General features: G+C 36.9%; 1 protein-coding gene across 9 annotated transcripts in view; it reads left to right on the top strand.

Moving 5' to 3' along the window:
- Positions 1-19,003, top strand: part of OXR1 (oxidation resistance 1) — a 458,954-nt gene that overhangs the window by 426,834 nt on the left and 13,117 nt on the right. The window contains exon 1 of one of the 9 annotated variants that reach the window (XM_040262154.1): positions 11,069-11,288. The exons of 7 other annotated variants lie outside the window; for them this stretch is intronic. In XM_040262154.1, the coding sequence (XP_040118088.1) occupies positions 11,223-11,288 (66 nt within the window). In that variant the 5' untranslated portion in view covers positions 11,069-11,222. Of the gene's footprint in view, positions 1-11,068; positions 11,289-19,003 lie in introns of those variants that run through there. One more of the 9 variants, XM_040262155.1, reaches the window with a different exon arrangement.

The following is a 19,003-nucleotide window of genomic DNA, read 5'->3' as shown; positions in this document are numbered from 1 at the left end:
AAATAAAATGTTATATATTAATGCATAAATATAGATTCTAGAAAAATGGAACTGATGAACCTACTTGCCTATTTGCAGGGCAGGAGTAGAGATGCAGGCGTGGAGAACCGACTTGTGGACACAGCAGGGGAAGGAAAGGGTGGGACAAACGGAGAGAGTAACATTACATATATACACTGTCATGTGCAAATTAGGTAGCTAGTGGGAAGTTGCTGTATAACACAGGGAGTTCAACCCAGTCGTCTCTGACAAATTACAGGGGTGGGAGGGAAGTTTAGGAGAGAGGGGATATATGTATACTTACGGCTGATCCCCAGTTTTGTATGACAGAAACTAACACAACATTGTAAAGCAATTACCCTCTAAATAAAGATCAATTTTAAAAAGGAAATTTGACTAGAGAACATACATAAAATGAGAAAAATTCAAAATCTCTACCTAGGTGTAGAGAATAGGTGACTTACAATTTAAGACGAATTTGTTATGAGTTTATTTCATGCTGATATGAAATTTGTACATTGGGGAACATTTGCCTGTGATAAACTTACCTTCTCAGCTTCTTTTCTGTTCTCCCTTCCTATTTCCCCTTCCCTTCCCCTACCTATGTAAGTACCATGAGGGCAGGGTTTTATGGGTTTCATACACTGCTCTATCTGCTGAGCTATGAACAGTGCTTCGTAAATACTTACAGCATTAGTGAATAAATTTGGACATAAAATAAATAATAAATATAACTTGTACTTGTTAACAATTGGTCTAAAATAAGTTCTTATGTCACTTGTAGTAAATATTTTATCATAAAGCCATAGACTCTTAAAGAGTTGAAATTAACTGACAGTTCAGCCTCTCTCATTTTACATCATTCTTGATTCTATTTTAGCATATTTAGTGATAGGGAACTTACTACCTCAAGGGGCAGTGCTTTTCAGTTTAGGACAGTTCTGTTAGAAAATTCTTTCTTTTAGTGAGTTTAAAGAAATATACCTTTGTAAGTTTAATACGTTTATCTTTGTTCTTCCTTCCTGTGCACATTAGTAACAACAAAATTTTTCTGTGTAATATGATAATGTTATACTTATCGGATATTAATATTTAAATATTATTATTATTATCTTTTAAAAAAATCCTCTACCAAGATTATTTTCACTGGTACTTCTGTTTGACTTTAATAACTCTTGTTTGATCTGACACTGTCTTCATCACTACCCTAAAAGGACATTAACTGTAGCACTCCAAATTAATAAAAGGTGCATCTTTGTAACAAGAAAAATTTTGTAAATCTGAAACAATTTAAGTTCCCAAATGTGCAAATTAAAGGTCAGTCCTACTGAAGATAGAAAGGGCTGGAATTTGAGAATTAGATATGATGAAAAAAGGAAGGAAGAAAAGAGAGCAATATTTGAACTTTGTACAGTGAATTCCAGAAAGAGGTGAGGGCCGCAGAAACGTACCTTTGTTAGCAAAGAGAAAAGATAGCTGCATTTTAAGATTGTTAGCAGTAAGAACCCTTCATGATACTTCAGAACTAAGATTTCTGAATACTTGGAGAAAAAAATCTGAGAAATACTACATGTGTAACTCAAGATGTGTGTTGGATTGATGTTATTTAATATGTACACTTTATTCAAATTTAGTCATTACTATAAATATAGTTACCATAAAACATCAGCTTACCTCACCATTGTTTCTTTTTTAACCATACTGTCTTGAGTATCTTAAGAATAAATTCTTCTGCTGTTGGTAGTTCAGTAACCCTACCTTGCAGCTGAAGCAGAACAATTTCTACAATTGGTAGTCTTCTCTGTTTTTCTCCGGTACTCAGTTCCAGAAATCAGTAAAGCATGTGTACTGAGGAAAATGTATTATGTGGGCTTTTGCAATTTTGTGAGAAATATTCCTTTATCATGGGGATTGTTTTTACGAATTTTCATTGAAAACACACTAATGGCATTTCAATAGTGTAAGGAAGATCCTGAGGTGAAGGTGGGGAAAGATACCTGTTGACCTCCTACTATTTGCTGATGATTGTGCTTTTATTTGATTAATACATAAATACAGAGATTAACAGTATAGTGAATTTGCATGTACCACTCAGCTTTATCAACTTATTTCATTTATAATCCTTTTCTACAGTTCTTCACATTTCTTCACAGGTGATAAAAATGTTTAAAATACACGTAATATGTGTGTATTTTTACAATTTGAGTCAGCATCCCAGCATGTGGCATATAGTTCTCTGACCAGGGATGGAACCTGGGCCCCCTGCATTGGGAGCGGAGAGTTTTAGCCGCTGGGCCACCACAGAAGTCCCAAAGCCTGTTTTATTTTTAAGATTCATGTGAATTTTGCATTATCTTAATTCATCTGATATACATAAAAAGCCTTTTAAAATTCCTGATCATGAAATAAAAGTGATGCTACAGTAGTGAAGAAAGTTGTTCTATTTCCTCTTCACTTCTCACACTTGCCTAAGTATTGACAAAAATAGCTTACACTGAGTTTTTGGTTTCTGATATGACTTCTCCATTTTTATGTGCTTGACATTACTCACATTTTCTCAGAATGATCCAAGCTTTCATTTTAAGTGAAAATATAAAGGTGGCACTCATGGTAAAGAACCTTCTTGCCAGTGCAGGAGACACAAGAGATGTGGGTTCAATCCCTGGGTTGGGAAGGTCCCCTGGAGGAGGGTGTGGCAACCCACTCCAGTATTCTTGCCTGGAGAATCCCATGGACAGAGGAGCCTGGTGGGCCATGGTACATAGGGTCGCAGAGTCAAACACAACTGATGCAACTTAGCACATATGCATAGATGTAAATTTATTGGGTACTTATTAAATAAACCCGTACAAAGGTTTTGTAATTATGCCAAATATTTTAGAATTTGCTTTCTGATGTAATTTTGTAAATCATTTATAGGATTTTCCCATTTTGACATTAATTTTATTGTTTAATTTTATAAATACTTTAAAATATTTAACCTAACCTTAGCAATTTAGACTGTAAAATTTATCATATCTTCAGTGATTTGGTTTTCCACCTGGATGTGATAATTACCATGTGGAATCAGTTCTGTTTTCTTATTTGTCATTAAGTTATTGCCATGGTGTATTATTATGTTTCTCAGAGAAGTCTTAACAGTTTCGTATTGCTGCAACTTTTAAGAACCAACAGTTTCAGGAATAGTTAGTGTTTTACTTCTTAAACTACCAGACAATGAATATTCTGGTGTTCATTTTCTTAAAGACATGGTTTGTGTGTGTGTCTGTGTGTGTGTTTTTAATTAAAGTAGCAAGTAGTGCCAAAATTAAAACTGAGTCAATATGTAAAACAAAGCAGAAATCCTGATTTCTTCTCAGCCTAGTCAGCAAAATCCATACAGAATTGATTTTGTTCAAAATAAAAGTAGTCTCTGAGTCACTAAATAGAGGTCACATTTCTCACATAAAAGCAATTAAAAATGAATATACTTTTGTAAACAAATTGAATCACATAGTATTACAGATCATAACACCAAAAGAAATTCAGTAAATCTGAAACTTTTGTAAATCAAAAACATTAAAAACATGAATTAACACAAATTGTCTTGTGTAATATTTCCATATTGATTATTTTTAGACCTCTTTATTGAGGTATGATTGATATATAAAAAACCATTCATGTTTAATATATACAACTTGAGTTTGGAGACAAATATACATCCATGCAAAATTCGGGCTTAAATTGAAGAAAGTAGGGAAAACCACTAGACCTTTCAGGTATGACCTAAAGCAGATCACGTAACGATTATACAGTGAGGGTGACAAATAGATTCAAAGGATTAGATCTGCCAGACAGAGTGCCTGAAGAACTATCAACAGAGGTTCATAACATTGTACAGGAGAGGGTGACCAAAACCATCCCCGAGGAAAAGGAATGCAAGAAGGAATAGTGATTTTCTGAGGAGACATTATAAATAGCTGAGAAAAGAAGAGAAGTGAAAGGAAAAGGATAAAGGGGAAGATATCTAAATACAGAGTTCCAGAGAAAACCAGGGAGAGAGAAGACAGCCTTAAGTGAACAATGCAAAGAAATAGAGGAAAACAATAGAAAGGAAAAGAACAGAGGATCTCTCCAAGAAAATTGGAAATACCAAGGGAACATTTCATGCAAAGATGGGCATAATAAAGGACAGAAACAGCAAGAATCTAACAGAAACAGAAAAGATGATAAAGAGATGGCAAGAACACACCGAAGAACTATACAAAAAGGTCTTTATGACCTTGATAACCATGATGGTGTGGTCACTCACCTAGAGCTAGACTTCTAGAGTATGAAGTCAAGTGGGTGTTATGAAGCATTACTATGAACAAAGCTAGTGGAGGTGATAGAATTCCAGCTGAACTATTTCAAGTCTTAAAAGATGAAGCTGTTAAAGTTCTGTACTCATTATGCCAGCAGATTTGGAAAACTCAGCAGTGGCCACAGACTGAAAAGGTCCGTTCATTCCAATCCCAAAGAAAGGTATCACCAAAGAATATTCAAATTACTGTACAGTTGGACTCTTTTAACATGCCAGCAAAATTATGCTCAAAATCTTTCAAGCTAGACTTCAACAGTACATAAACTGAGAACTTCCAGTAGTACAAGCTGGACTTAGAAAAGGCAAACGAACCAGAGCAAATTGCCAGCATCTGTTGGATCATAAGAAAAGCATCTACTTCTGCTTCATTGACTACACCAAAGCCTTTGACTTGTGGATCACAACAAACTGGAAAATTTTTAAAGAGATAGGAATACCAGGCCACCTTACCTGCCTCCTGAGAAACCTGTACGCAGATCAAGAAAAGTCAGAGTGAAAGTGGCTCGGTTATGGCCGACTCTTTGGGACCCCTTGGACTGCACAGTCCATGGAATTCTCTAGGCCAGAATACTTGAGTGGGTAGCCTTTCCCTTCTCCAGGGGATCGTCCCAACCCAGGGATTGAACCCAGATCTCCCACATTGCAGGTGAATTCTTTACCAGCTGCACCACAAGGGAAGCCCAAGAATACTGGAGTGGGTAGCCTATCCCTTCTCCAGTGGATTTTCCTGACCCAGGAATTGAACTGGGGTCTCCTGCAATGCAGACAGATTCTTTACAAACTGAGCTATGAGGAAAGCCCTAAGCAGCATTTAGAACCGGACATGGAACAACTAATTAGTTCAAAATTGGGAAAGGAGTATGTCAGGGCTATATATATATATATAGCCACCCTGCTTCTGTAACTTATATGCAGAGTTCAGCATGTGAAATGCCGGACTGGATGAAGCATAAGCTGGAATCAAGATTGCTAGGAGAAATATCAATAACCTCAGATAGGCAGATGACATCACCCTTAATGGCAGAAAGCGATGAGGAACTAAAGAGCCTGTTGATGAAGGTGAAAGAGGAGAGTGAAAAGCTGACTTAAAACTCAACATTCAAAAAACTAAGATCATGGTATCCAGTCCTATCACTTACTGCAAATAGATGGGGAAAAAGCGAAAACAGTAACAGATTTTATTTTCTTAAACTCCAAAATCACTGTGGACAGTGATTGCAGCCACAAAATTAAAAGACACTTGCTCCTTGGAAAAAAAGTTACAATAAACCTAGAGTGACTTCCCTGGTGGCTCAGAGGGTAAAGCATCTGTCTACAATGTGGGAGACCCGGGTTCAGTCTCTGGGTTGGGACGATCTCCTGGAGAAGGAAATGGCAACCCACTCCAGTATTCTTGCCTGGAGAATCCCATGGACGGAGGAGCCTAGTAGGCTACAGTCCATGGAGTCACAAAGAGTTGGACACGACTGAGTGACTTCACTTTCACTTTGAGACAGCATATTAAAAAGCAGAGACATCACTTTGCCAACAAAGTTCTGTCTAGTCATAGCCCTATAGTTTTTCCAATACTCATGTATGGATGTGAGAGTTAGACTGTAAAGAAGGCTGAGCATAGAAGAATTGATGCTTTTGAACTGTGGTGCTGAAGAAGACTCTTGAGAGTCCCTTGGACTACAAGGAGATCAAACCAGTCAATCCTACAGGAAGTCAATCCTGAATATTCATTGGAAGGACTGATGCTGAAGCTGAAACTCCAGTACTTTGGCCACCTGATGCAAAGAACAGACTCATTGGAAAAGACCCTGATGCTGGGAAAGATGGAGGGCAAGAGAAGGAAGTGACAGAGCACTAGGTGGTTGGATGGCATCCCCCATTCAGTGGACATGAGTCTGGGCAAACTCCAGAAGATGGTGAAGGACAGGGAAGCCTTGCATGCTGCAGTTTATGGGGTTGCAAAGAGTCGGGCATGACTGAGCAACTGAACAACAACAAATATACCCATGTAGGCATCACCACAACCTTTGCCATAAACACTGGCCATCTCCAGAAGTTTCTCATCTCTTATTATTTTGTAATAAGAACACAACTTAAAATTAACCTTCTTAGCAAATTTTGAAGTATATGTTTGGTACTGTGCTGTAGAGTAGGTCTCTGGTTCTAGGCTATTAAATGTTTTCATATTAACATTTAGCATGCGAGAGTAATTATGGTCTGTTTTGACTATTACTAATATTAGCTGTGAATGTTAACCATCTGTAAAGTTTTGAACAATGCTTTGCTTTCTTTATTAATATTTGTCCTCAGTTGGTAGCCAAAAGCTGTAGGCTATAAAATTTCCATTAAAATCCAAAATGTTACTTAATTTATATTGTGAGAAGGGATGAATAATAAATGACTGTTCTATGATTTTAAAAATTAAAATATGTTTTTAAAAAGTGCTTCATTTTTATAGTCTGTCATTTTACTTTTGTAATGCTAGATTGATACCTCCTTCAAGCTCTGGGGTATCTAGCCAAATTTAAATGACCTGGCGTTACGTTTTCTGAGTATTATGAAAAAAGAAGGGATAGAAAGGAGATTTACTGAGCTCATTTTATGTATGCTAGGTAGGTATTACATTCATTAATTAGGAAGCATTTGGCTTCAAGAAACAAAAAAAATCACACTTAAAATAGCTTAGACCAGTTGATTTTTCATTTTTAATTGAGGTGTAAATGACATATAACTTATTAATTTCAGGTGTATCACATTATGACTTCACATTTGCACATATTATGAAATGATCCCCACAGTAAATCTAGTTAACACAATACATACTTAAAATTTTGTGATAAAATATTTTTAAAATCTACTCTCTTCAGTTCAGTTCAGTTGCTCAGTCATGCCCAACTCTTTGCAACCCCAAGAACCACAGCACGCCAGGCCTCCCTGTCTATCACCAACTCCCAGAGTCTACCCAAACCTATGTCCATCAAGTCGGTGATGCCATCCAACCACCTCAACCTCTGTCATCCCCTTCTCCTCCTGCCCTCAATCTTTCCCAGCATCAAGGTCTTTTCAGATGAGTCAGTTCTTTGCATCAGGTGGCCAAAGTATTGGAGTTTTAACTTCAACATCAGTCCTTCCAGTGAACACCCAGGACTGATCTTTAGGATGGACTGGTTGGATCTCCTTGCAGTCCAAGGGACTCTCAAGAGTCTTCTCCAACACCACAGGTCAAAAGCATCAATTCTTCGGCACTCAGCCTTCTTTATAGTCCAACTCTCACATCCATACATGACTACTGGAAAAACCATAGCCTTGACTAGACGGACTTTTGTTGACAAAGTAACGTCTCTGCTTTTGAATATGCTCATAACTTTCCTTCCAAGGAGTAAGCATCTTTTAATTTCATGGCTTCAATCACCATCTGCAGTGATTTTGGAGCCCAGGAGAATAAAGTCAGCCACTGTTTCCCCATCTATTTCCCATGAAGTGATGGGACCGGATGCCATGATCTTTGTTTTCTGAATGTTGAGCTTTAAGCCAACTTTTTCACTCTCCTCTTTCACTTTCATCAAGAGGCTCTTTAGTTCTTCTTCACTTTCTGCCATAAGGCTGGTGTCATCTACTCTCAGCAACTTTCAAATATGTGTTGCAGTATTAACCATAGTCTCCATGTTGACTATACAGTTCTTATGACCTATTTATATTTTATAATTTGGCCCCCTTCATTGATTTTGCCCACCCCAGCATCCCCCCAGTGGCAACCACCAGTCTGTTCTCTTGTATCTATGAATTTCATTCTTTGTTGTTTTAAATTCCACATATACATGAAGTCATATGGTATTTATCTGAAGGTTTCACTTAGCTAATGAACTCAGGGTCCAGCCAATACTGTCTCAAATGACGAGATTTCAATCTTTATTTTGGCTAAGTAGTATTCCACTGCATATGTGTACCACATTTTCTTTATCCATTCACTGATGGACACTTAGGTTGTTTCCATATCTTTGTTGTTCAGTCACTAAGTTGACTCTTCAGGACCCCATGACCTGCAGCATGCCAGGTGGCTCTGTCCTCCACAATCTCCTGGAGTTTGCTCAAACTCGTGTCCATTGAGTCATGGATGCCATCTCATCCTCTGCCACCCGCTTCTCCTCTTGCCTTTAATCTTTCCCATATCTTTTTCCTTATCTTAGTTATTATAAATAATGCTGCAGTGATTATGGTGGTACATACAGCTTTTTAAAAAATTAGTTTTCATTCTTCAGATAAATAACCAGGAGTGGAATTACTGGATCATATAATAGTTCTATTTTTAATTTTTTTAAGAACCTCCATATACTGTTTTTCATAGTAGCTACACCAGTTTATCGATACAATCCAATCCCACCAGTAGTGCACAAGGGTCTCCCTTTTCTCCATATTTTCTCCATGTTTTTTATATCTTGTTTTTTTGATAATAGCCATTCTAACTGGTGTGACATGATAGTTCATTGTGGTTTAATTGTTTTTCAAAGTATAGTCCCCAGACCAGCAGCAGCAGTAGTATCTAGGAATTGTTTAAAAAGTTAAGGAAATTCACTGGTGGTCCAGTGGTTGGGATTCTGTGCTCTCCCTGCTGAGGATGCAGGTTCAGTCCTTGGTAGGGGAGCTAAAATCCCACAAGCTGTGGCACATCAAAAAATTTAAAAGTCCATTCTCAGGCTCCACTGCAGTCTACTTATCAGAAACTGATTTTGGAGCCCAGTGTTCTGTTTGAACAAATGTTCCAAGTGATTCTGACATAGTTAAAATTTTGGAGCCACTGGTTTAGATTTTTAAGAGCCCATCCTGTCTCGACATGAAGCCAGTTTTCTCAGAAACACATGGCTGAAAGATACCTTAACAAAATCAAAGCTGTATTAGGAAGAAGGTGTGAGGATGTATACTAAGACAAAATAGGCTATCCTATGCATGGTGTGTGTATATATATGTTTTATATATATGTGTATTTAACCAACTAGACAGCATATTAAAAAGCAGAGACGTTACTTTGCCAACAAAGGTCCGTCTAGTTAAAGCTATGGTTTTTCCAGTAGTCATGTATGGATGTATTGGACTATAAAGAAAGCTGAGCGCCGAAGAATTGATGCTTTTGAGCAGTGGTGTTGGAAAAGACTCTTGAGAGTCCCTTGGACTGCAAGGAGATCCAACCAGTCCATCCTAAAGGAGATCAGTCCTGGGTGTTCATTGGAAGGATTGATGTTGAAGCTGAAACTCCAGTACTTTGGCCACCTGATGCAAAGAACTGGCTCATTTGAAAAGACCCTGATGCTGGGAAAGATTGAGGGCAGGAGGAGAAGGGGATGACAGAGGTTGAGATGGTTGGATGGCATCACTGACTCAATGGACGTGAGTTCAAGTAAACTCTGAGAGTTGGTGATGGACAGCGAGGCCTGGCGTGCTGCGGTCCATGGGGTTGCAAAGAGTCAGACATGACTGAGCGACTGAACTGATGCATGGTGTGTGTGTGTGTGTATATATTTTAAAATCTCACTTAAACCACGTTTTAGTATGCATATTTTTAGTTATAGAAGTTCTGACTGGAAGTAATGATAGGTTTTCAAAATAGCATCCCACTACCACCAAATTATTTAATGTTTGTTTTTTGTGTGAGGCAATGCAGGGATGGGGGTTGGTGACCACAGTTCACTGTATTTGTAAGAGGACTTTGTATTGTACAGCTGGTGTAGAGATGGTTATAGTGTGTCTATGAGGGATTGTGGGAGAGAGATCTTAGGGTAAGTGTGATGTAGAGTTGGTTGGGGAGATATAGGGGTGGCTGGTGTGAGTGGCAGGGTGAATGTTCATCAGAGGTGTACTGTGTCCTATGCGTGCACATCCTGGAATGTGGAGAAAGGAGATGTGGGGGTGTGGGTATGGTACAGTGCATATACTAGAAAAGTGGTTGTGTATGTGTGAAGGGCGGCCTTGTGTGCACAGCTTTGTGTGTACACACAGCAAGATAAAGGGGGAAGAGCAGGTTTAATTTAAAATGGAAGAAATATTCAGTGTATCATTATAATACATTCAGTGTATTATTTACCTCTAGTTAAAAGTCAGGTAATCTAGATATTTTTTGTTTATAGTCATAATAATATTTAATCTTAAAAACTGAGTTACATTCAGGATACCCCTTGTTAGTGAAGTATATACCTAGGCGTAATAGGTAATAATTAGTTTTTCAAGAAACTATTAGGAAATGCAGTTTAAAAATGGGCTGTGTAATACTCAGAGGAATTTTCAGGTCACATTGAATGTTTGTATAGGATTTATTTGTAGTAGATTGACTTCATTTTGATAGTCACTCTGAAAGTTTGAAGGGTCCTCAAAGGATGTTTTAATGCTTAAAAATACACATAAGATGAAATGTTATACGATTCTTAGACATAAATAAGGAACGATTTTATGACTGTAGAAACAGACAATAAAATGTTAATTGAAATCATTTGTGTACTTTGGAAGGGACTCTGGAAACTGTACTGATTACTTTTTTTTTTTATGACTGAGGTATTTTTAGTGTATTTCTTAATGTACTGGTGTTTGGAAATACATGCTCTGTATCTTTAAACCTTTGAGTCCTTTCTTTGCACATTTGGGTACAGTGCAACCAAACTTAAACATGGGAAATCCTCTCTTCCCTCCCCAGCTTAACAATCTCCACTCAGGACTATCTTTGCAATGGATACTACTTAGTGATTAGCTCTCTGTCTTGTCAATCAAATCGTTGTCTCCAGCAAACTGTTTTGTCACTGTAGTAGGGCTCTTGTGCTGGAAATGGATCTTTGACAGAGGAAGAATGCTTTTTAAAACAGTTCTTAGGAGATGATGTAACTTAATTTGTCCTGGAAAGGAAATGTCTCGTCTCTGGTATGGGAAAAAGGGGAGAAGGCATCAACCAATTAATCAAAAATACACTCTGGTAAATCTTAGTCAATGATTTCAATTTCTATATTTACTAGTCTTTTTATGGTGACATTCTGCAGAATTATGCAATTTTGGAATTTAAACATAAAGAATACTTACAGAATTCAATATTGTATGATTGTAAAAAAGTACCTTCAAGTTATTTCTGCTAATCCTAAATATCTTCAAAAGGAAATAAATAAGGGACTATGATTTTGGTTTGTCAAAGTGCTTGGGTTTTCCTGTGTTGCATCAGCAGGAAGTTATCAAATTTTTATTACTGCCTTAATTTTCAAGTTAAGCTTTGTAGGAAAATACTCAGAATTTTGTTTTCCTTAAAAATGAGTAAATTTTTGTTTTGCTTAAAAATAAGTAGAACCTTTTTTTTGATTGGATCCCAAACCAAATACCATTTATAATTTAGTGTATGAAGACTATTGTTTTAACCATATGAGAAAATACCTTTTTTAAGCTGTCCAAAAAGTTTCAAGCATTACTGCCTAATACAAAACCTTAAATAATATTCTAACAAAGAAAAATCTTAGTCAACCTTACTATTATAAGACTCCTAGGTATTTTTTGGTGTAAGTATTTATGCATTGTTTGTTAGAAAATGTATTGCCCATTGTTCTTTCTTTGGTAGTTTAGGATTATATCTTGCCTTATGAATGTTCATTTTATTTGTACTATAGTTGTAGGTGATTTAAATGAGACTGGATATATACTTAGACCCCAGAGTGACTTAGAAAGTTGCCCCCAGCAGCTTGCCACTCTCAATTGTGTAAAAATATCAAAATGATTTCTATTAGTAGTGCTGTAATTTGGCTGAGAGTACTTTGTTAAATCTTTTTATTTTTAAGTTGACGATTTCAGGTTTTTGTTTATGAAACATCACCACAGAGGGTTTAGTCATCTGAAATGACTGGATTTGTTAAAATTCTAATCAGATTAGATTAGCCAGTTAACACAGCTTTTTTTTTAAACTAAGAACAGTGATGCTATTCATATATTTTTAATTTGCAGTTTGAATTAACATTTATCATTAGTTTGGTAATACTATAATATAGGTCATTACAAATACAGGCAAAATGTGGATATTTTGAACTTTATAGGTCATTATAGTGTACATCACACATTTATTACAGTCACAGATTAATTTTCAACCTTATAGTAAGGTGTTATGTGATTTTGTCAGATATGAGAGCATGCTTCTCATTGGTCCTTAGCTCTGCACATAATTAGAGTTTATATATAATACTTCATTTAACCTTCACAATAAATTGCAAAGTCAGTAGTATCACTTGGCATTTTAAAGGTGAGAATATTCATATGGACTTATTACTGAACTAAGCTGTCCTGGAGAACAGAGACAGCTCAACCCTAGCATATTCATTTCCTCACCAAGATGTCTTTGAGAGTTTTACAAGATGGTACAATATAGTATAATGTGTTTTGGTGTGTAGACAAGCTCAGGTCCCCATTTTCTAACTCTTTTCCTTGCTTTGGAGTAGAAATCCCAGAAGCTGTAGGGTAGGAGAAAGCGTTCAGAAAATTTGCCATTTGCAACAACATGGATGAACCTAGAGGGCATTATGCTTAAGTGAAAGTTAGAGAAAAATAAATACTGTATGTTATCACTTGGATATGGAATCTAAAATGTAAAACAAAGTAGTTAATATGACAAAAAAGAAACCATTTTACAGATATAGAGAACAGGAAATACAGCTGATATTTTATAATAATTATAAACGGATTATAATCTATAAAAATTTTTGAATCACTGTTGTACACAGTGATTGATAAAGTCAAGCATGCTTCCTCATTATGGTTCTCAAGCTAACTGGACAGAGATTTAATTTGATTCTGTATATTTTAGAGCATATTCTACCTATTAGTCCTGTTAGTTCCAAAGATGGCATTTGCCAGTGTCTCTGTCCCCAGGGTGAACTTCTTTTGCTCCCTGCCTCTCCAGAACTCCAAAATCTGCAAGCAGATCTAACTCTGGCTCCTTTTAAATTACTGCTTCTGTCCCAAGTCTTTCAGAGTATGTGTGCTCTTTTAAGACTGAAGTCGTCTTTTTCCTACAACTCTCTGGGTCTCCTGAAAGGAAACCCCACTGGTCTTCAAAGTTAAACATTCTAGGGGCTTGGTTTTTCTAGCAGAGGACACCCATATTTGGGAACCTGGTGTGGGACTCAGACTCCTTTGGAGAGAACTTCTGCAGTTATATTATGGCGACCCACTCCAGTACTCTTGCCTAGAGAATCCCGTGGATGGAGGAGCCTGGTGCAGGCTACTGTCCATGGGGTCGCAAAGAGTCGGACACGACTGAGCAATTTCACTTCACTTCTGCAATTATAGTTAGCCTTCTGTTTCTGGTTCACCTACCAAAGGTATGGTCTGGACTGTACCATGACTCCACCCCTCCTGCCCATCTTCATTATATCTTCAGTTGTTAAAGATCTTTTCTGGTAGGTTCCAGTCTGTTTCGCTGATAGTTGTTCTGTGAATAATTCTGATTTTGCTGTGCTTGTGTGCTCAGCATCTTTCTACTCAGCCATCTTGCTATCTTATTTTTAAAGGCTGTTGCAGAGTTTATTCTGATGTATAATGTAAATTTAATAATTTACTTAAAGCTGTTTATATATTTAATATACCCATATACTCTGCCCTTTTTGTGTCTGTCAATAAACTGTAATTGACATGAAGATTTATAAGCTCATTTTATGAGTGTAAGCTTAATCACATTAAAGTCACAAAATATTAAATATTTTTTGTTTGTTTAATATTTAAAATATTAAACATCACTTTTCTCTATCAATTCTTCACTAGATTTTGTCATATTTCCCTTTTTTTGTTGTTTCCTAGGCCCTCATATATGACAAGATGAATTTCTTTTTTATATTTTAGGATTTTATGCTTAAAACACATGATGAATTATTTACATCTGTGTAGAAATTAACTCACAGCTAGAATTTTAAGAAAAACAATTTAAATGTAAAGCTCTATCCAGTGACCTCAGCTGAAGAGTGATTATAATACTGATTTTAAAAAATTATTTATACTAACACTATAAACTTACCATGAGTTTTTAAAATTTAATCCTCAAACTGTAGAATATTGCTGCTTTCACCTTCATTTTACCAAACAGAGACATACAGTAGTCATATTGCAACCAGAAGTCGAGGCTGTGGTTTGAATCCATCCATTCTGTTCTGGCTCTAGGCTGTGCTCTCAAATTCTTTGCTGTGCTTGTTCTCAAAATCGGCAGAATATAACCAGGAGAAGGGGGTTGACATTTATTGTGTACATTTATTGTATCAGTTTCTACTTTATGTATATCTTATACATACTGTTATTTATTCCTCATAAAGTGCCTAAGGTATGATTATAATTTTCATTTGAAAAACCAGAAATAGATTAAATTTGATTGCTCAAGTTCACCCAACTAATATAATCAGCCTTCCTTACCTGCCACTTCTGCATTCTACGGTTCTGCATTTGCAGATTGAGCCAACCACAAATCAGCAGTATTTAGGAAAAAATTCCATAAAGTTCCAAAAAGCAAAACTCGAATTTGCCACATGCTGGCAACTATTTCCATAGCATTTATATTGTATTTACAACTATTTACATATCATTTACATTGTATTAGGTATTCTAAGTAATATACTGGAGAAGGAAATGGCAATCCACTGCAGTTTTCTTGCCTGGAGGACCCATGGACAGAAGAGTCTGGTGGGCTACAGTCCATGGGGTCACAACAAGTCGGAAATGACTGAAGCGACGTAGCATAGCACAGCACAGGTAATATATATAGTTGATTTAAATTAGATGAAAGAGGTGTGCATCTGCTTAAGTCTGCTAAGTCACTTCAGTCGTGTCCGACTCTGTGACCCCATAGACGGCAGCCCACTAGGCTCCTCCGTCCCTGGGATTCTCCAGGCAAGAACACTGGAATGGGTTGCCACTTCCTCCTCCAACACATGAAAGTGAAAAGGGAAAGTGAAGTCGCTCAGTCGTGCCCGACTCTTCGCAACCCCATGGACTGCAGCCTACCAGGCTCCTCCATCCATGGCATTTTCCAGGCAAGAGTACTGGAGTGGGCATAGATGTATGCAAATACTTTGTCATTTTCTGTAAGGGACCTGAGCATCCATAGATTTTGGTTTCAGTAACAGTTTCTGGAACTGATCCCTTAGGCATATGTAGGAATGACTGTTAAAGAGAATCAAAATTACAACAGAGGAGTTTTACAGCTAAACCCAGGATTCTTTCTGCTATACCGCATTTCCTACCTATAGTACGTATTCATGGGAAGTTTAACAAGTGGTTATATATGCCTTATTGTATAAACCATCTACTCTCTGGTTACAACATAATTGAAAAAAGGACATATATAGATATATTCAGTGTAAAATATTTTTCTTTATTTGACTTTAGTAGTTGAAAAGCATATTTATTCGTATATAAGTTGTGAGACCTAATGATAAAATGAGTCTCTTTGATCCCACTCACTCACTCACTATCCAACTTAAGAACTAGAATGTTACCAATGAACCAGTATCATCCTGTGTGTTCTTTCTCATGTCACCTCCAGATTGGTAGCTACCTACCTGAATTTTGTTACCATTTCCCTGCTTTTCTTTAATTATTAGATTTTATTTTTTGGAGCAGTCAAAGTTTATAGAAAACTTGAATGAAAAGTACAGAGAGTTCCCATATACCCCTTTCTCTCCAAACACAGTACCCCTGTTATCTACATCTTGTATTAATGTGGTACATGTTATATTGTATAAGCTAATATTATTATACATGATTACTCAAAGTCTGTAGTTTGCTTCGGGGTTCATTCTTTGTGTCACACCTTCTGTGGAATGACATGTATCTGCCATTATAGTTTTCATTGCCTTCAAAATACCCTGTGCTCTGTCTGTTCATGTCTCCTCTGCTCCACCTGAAGACCAGGGAACCACTGATGTTTTCACTCTTTCTGTAGTTTTGCCTTTTCCAGAGTATCATATGGTTGGAATCATACCGTATATAGCCTTTTCGTATTAGCTTCTTTCAGTTAGTGAGATGAATTTAAGGCTCCTTCCTGTCTGTTCATGCCTGGATAGCTCATTTCTTTTTAGTGGTGACTTTTAATATCGGGCTTCCCTTGTGGATCAGCTGGTAAAGAATCAGCCTGCAATGTGGGAGACCTGGGTTCTATCCCTGGGTTGGAAAGATCCCTTGGAGAAGGGAAAGGCTACTCACTCCAGTGTTCTGGCCTGGAGAATTCCATGGACTATAGGCCATAGTATCGCAAAGAGTCAACATCACTGAGCGACTTTCACTTTAATATTCCATTGTCTTAACATACCGTAGTTTGTTGATCTATTTACTTACTGAAGGACATTTTGGTCACTTGCAAGTTTTGACACTTAAAAGATTGTTATAAACATTTGTGTGCAGATATTATGTGGACATAAATTTTCAGCTTATGTAGGTAAATACCAGGGAGTATGATTGCTGGATTATATAATAAGTGTAATTTTAGTTTTGTAAGAAACAGCAAAATGGTTTTCCAAAGTGACTATACTGTTTTGTCCTTTACCAACAATAAATGAGAGTTCCTACTTTTCCACATCATCACCAGCATTTAATGTTGTCAATGCTTTCATCCTGAAGACGTTTATAGTAGTATCCCATTGTTTCTTTACTTTGCGTTTCCCAGATGACATATAACATAGAGCATCTTTTCATAGTCTTGTTTGTCTGCTCAGATGTTTAGTTCATGTTTTTTTCTCTCATTGTTTTTTAAGTTCTTCGAATATTTTGGGTAACATATTTATCAGATATAAATCTTGCAAAGATTCTCTCCCAGTCTGTGGATCATTTTTGTATTCTCTTGACAGTGTCTGTCACAAACCAGTTATTTTTAGTTATAATGAAATCCAGCTTGCTTTTGGTGTTATATCTAAAAAGGCATCCAAACCCAAGGGCACCTAGATATTTTTCTGTGTTATCTTCTAGTTATTTTATAGTTTTGCATTTTACGTTTGGGTTAAAGATCCATTTTCAGTTAATTTTTGTGAAAAAGTGTGAAGACTGTCCAGTTTAACTTTTTTGCCTGTGGATATCCAGTCGTTCCAGCACTCTTTGGTAAAGACCATTCTTCATTGTGTTATCTTTGCTTCTTTGTCAAAAATCAGTTGACTGTACTTGCCTATATCTAGGGTCTGTATCTTCCATTCTGTTGATCTGTTCTTTTACCAATATCCAGGCTTGATTATAGTAAGTCTTGAAGTTGAGTAGTGTCAGTCCTTCAGTTTTCTTCTTTTCCTCATTATTGTGTTGGCGTTGGGATCTTTCTACATAAACCTTAAATAATCAGTTGCGTATATCCACAGAATGACTGAATAGGATTTTATTGGAATTGTGTTGTCTATAAACCGAGTTGGGAAGAACTGATATTTTTTCTGTACTAAAATAAATAGTATTATTTTACATTTCAGTTTCCCATTACTCATTGTTGATATATAGAGAGCAGTTGACTTCTGTATATTAACCTTATATCCAGCTAACCTGCTACAATTGCTTATTAATTCCATCGGTTTTTGTTGATTTTTTTAGAATTTTCTTTACAGATAATCATATCATGTGCTTAGAGTTTAATTCCATCCTTCCCACCTGTATACCTTTTATTTCCTTTTCAATGTTTTACTGTGTTAGCTAGGTCTTCCTAGAATATTGAGTAAGAGTTGAAAAGTATTTTAATTGTAGGATTTTTTTTAATTAGATGTTCTTTATCAAGTTTAAGGAGTTACTCTCTATTTCTAGGTTGCTGAGAGTTTCTGTAATGCATGTGAGATTTTGACTAATGCTTTTTCTACATCTATTTATGTGTAATGGATTATGATTTACTAAGGGGTTGAAAGTTAATTTGAGACTAATTTCAGATCCACCATATATACTAGGAATCTGTATCTCTTTATTCATTTTGTTAGGGGGAAGTATATTTCTTTAGTTGCTGGAGGAGATAGATGGGCCTAAGGCTGAGCAGCTTGAGTTTGTTCTTTATGGGCAGATATTCCAAGATGAAGACAACAGCAGGAAGAAGGAGAATCTGAGCCTTGCCCAGAATAAAGCTAATAAACCATGTATTTCTCATTCTTAAAGTCAGAGACCTTCCTAACTACACATGCACAGAAAGGCTCCTCGGAGGTCAAAAGGTGCAGGGGGCAGTGTCTTCCCATAGTAGATGACGTCAGTCTACCCATAGGCCTCTTCGCGAGAATCCATCTTGTCTAAGAGATGTGTGAACACACATGGAAGGTCTGTGGGATAAGCCAGATAGTTTCAGAACCAGGCAAAGCAAGGTGATTGGCCAAAGGAAGCCCAGAAGAGAATGCCCCTTATGACTGTTTAAACTACCATGAATGCAAGATGTGCTCCCTGAGTTCACTGATGTGAGTCTATTCATAACATACCCTTTTTCCTCCTAATAAACACTGTACTTGTTTCGATACATTTTGTCTCTCTGTGGGAGTTCATTTATATAGAGCCGATGAGTCAAGGGCCTTGTCGCTGGCCACTGTGCCTGGTGGTCCATTGGCTGGGATTCTGCGTTATCACTGCCACGACGTGACTGCAGTCTCTGGCCAGGCAACCGAAATACTGCTTCAAGCCAAGGCCATCCGAGAGCATAGTCATTTGATTTCAAATCTTTCTTCTTTATTAGTTTAC

This window comes from Oryx dammah, unplaced genomic scaffold (assembly GCF_014754425.2).
Source record: "Oryx dammah isolate SB20612 unplaced genomic scaffold, SCBI_Odam_1.1 HiC_scaffold_19, whole genome shotgun sequence".
NCBI classification, from domain to species: domain Eukaryota; kingdom Metazoa; phylum Chordata; class Mammalia; order Artiodactyla; family Bovidae; genus Oryx; species Oryx dammah.
The sequence above is the reverse complement of the archived record's forward strand: the minus strand, read 5'-3'. Positions and strand labels throughout refer to the sequence as shown.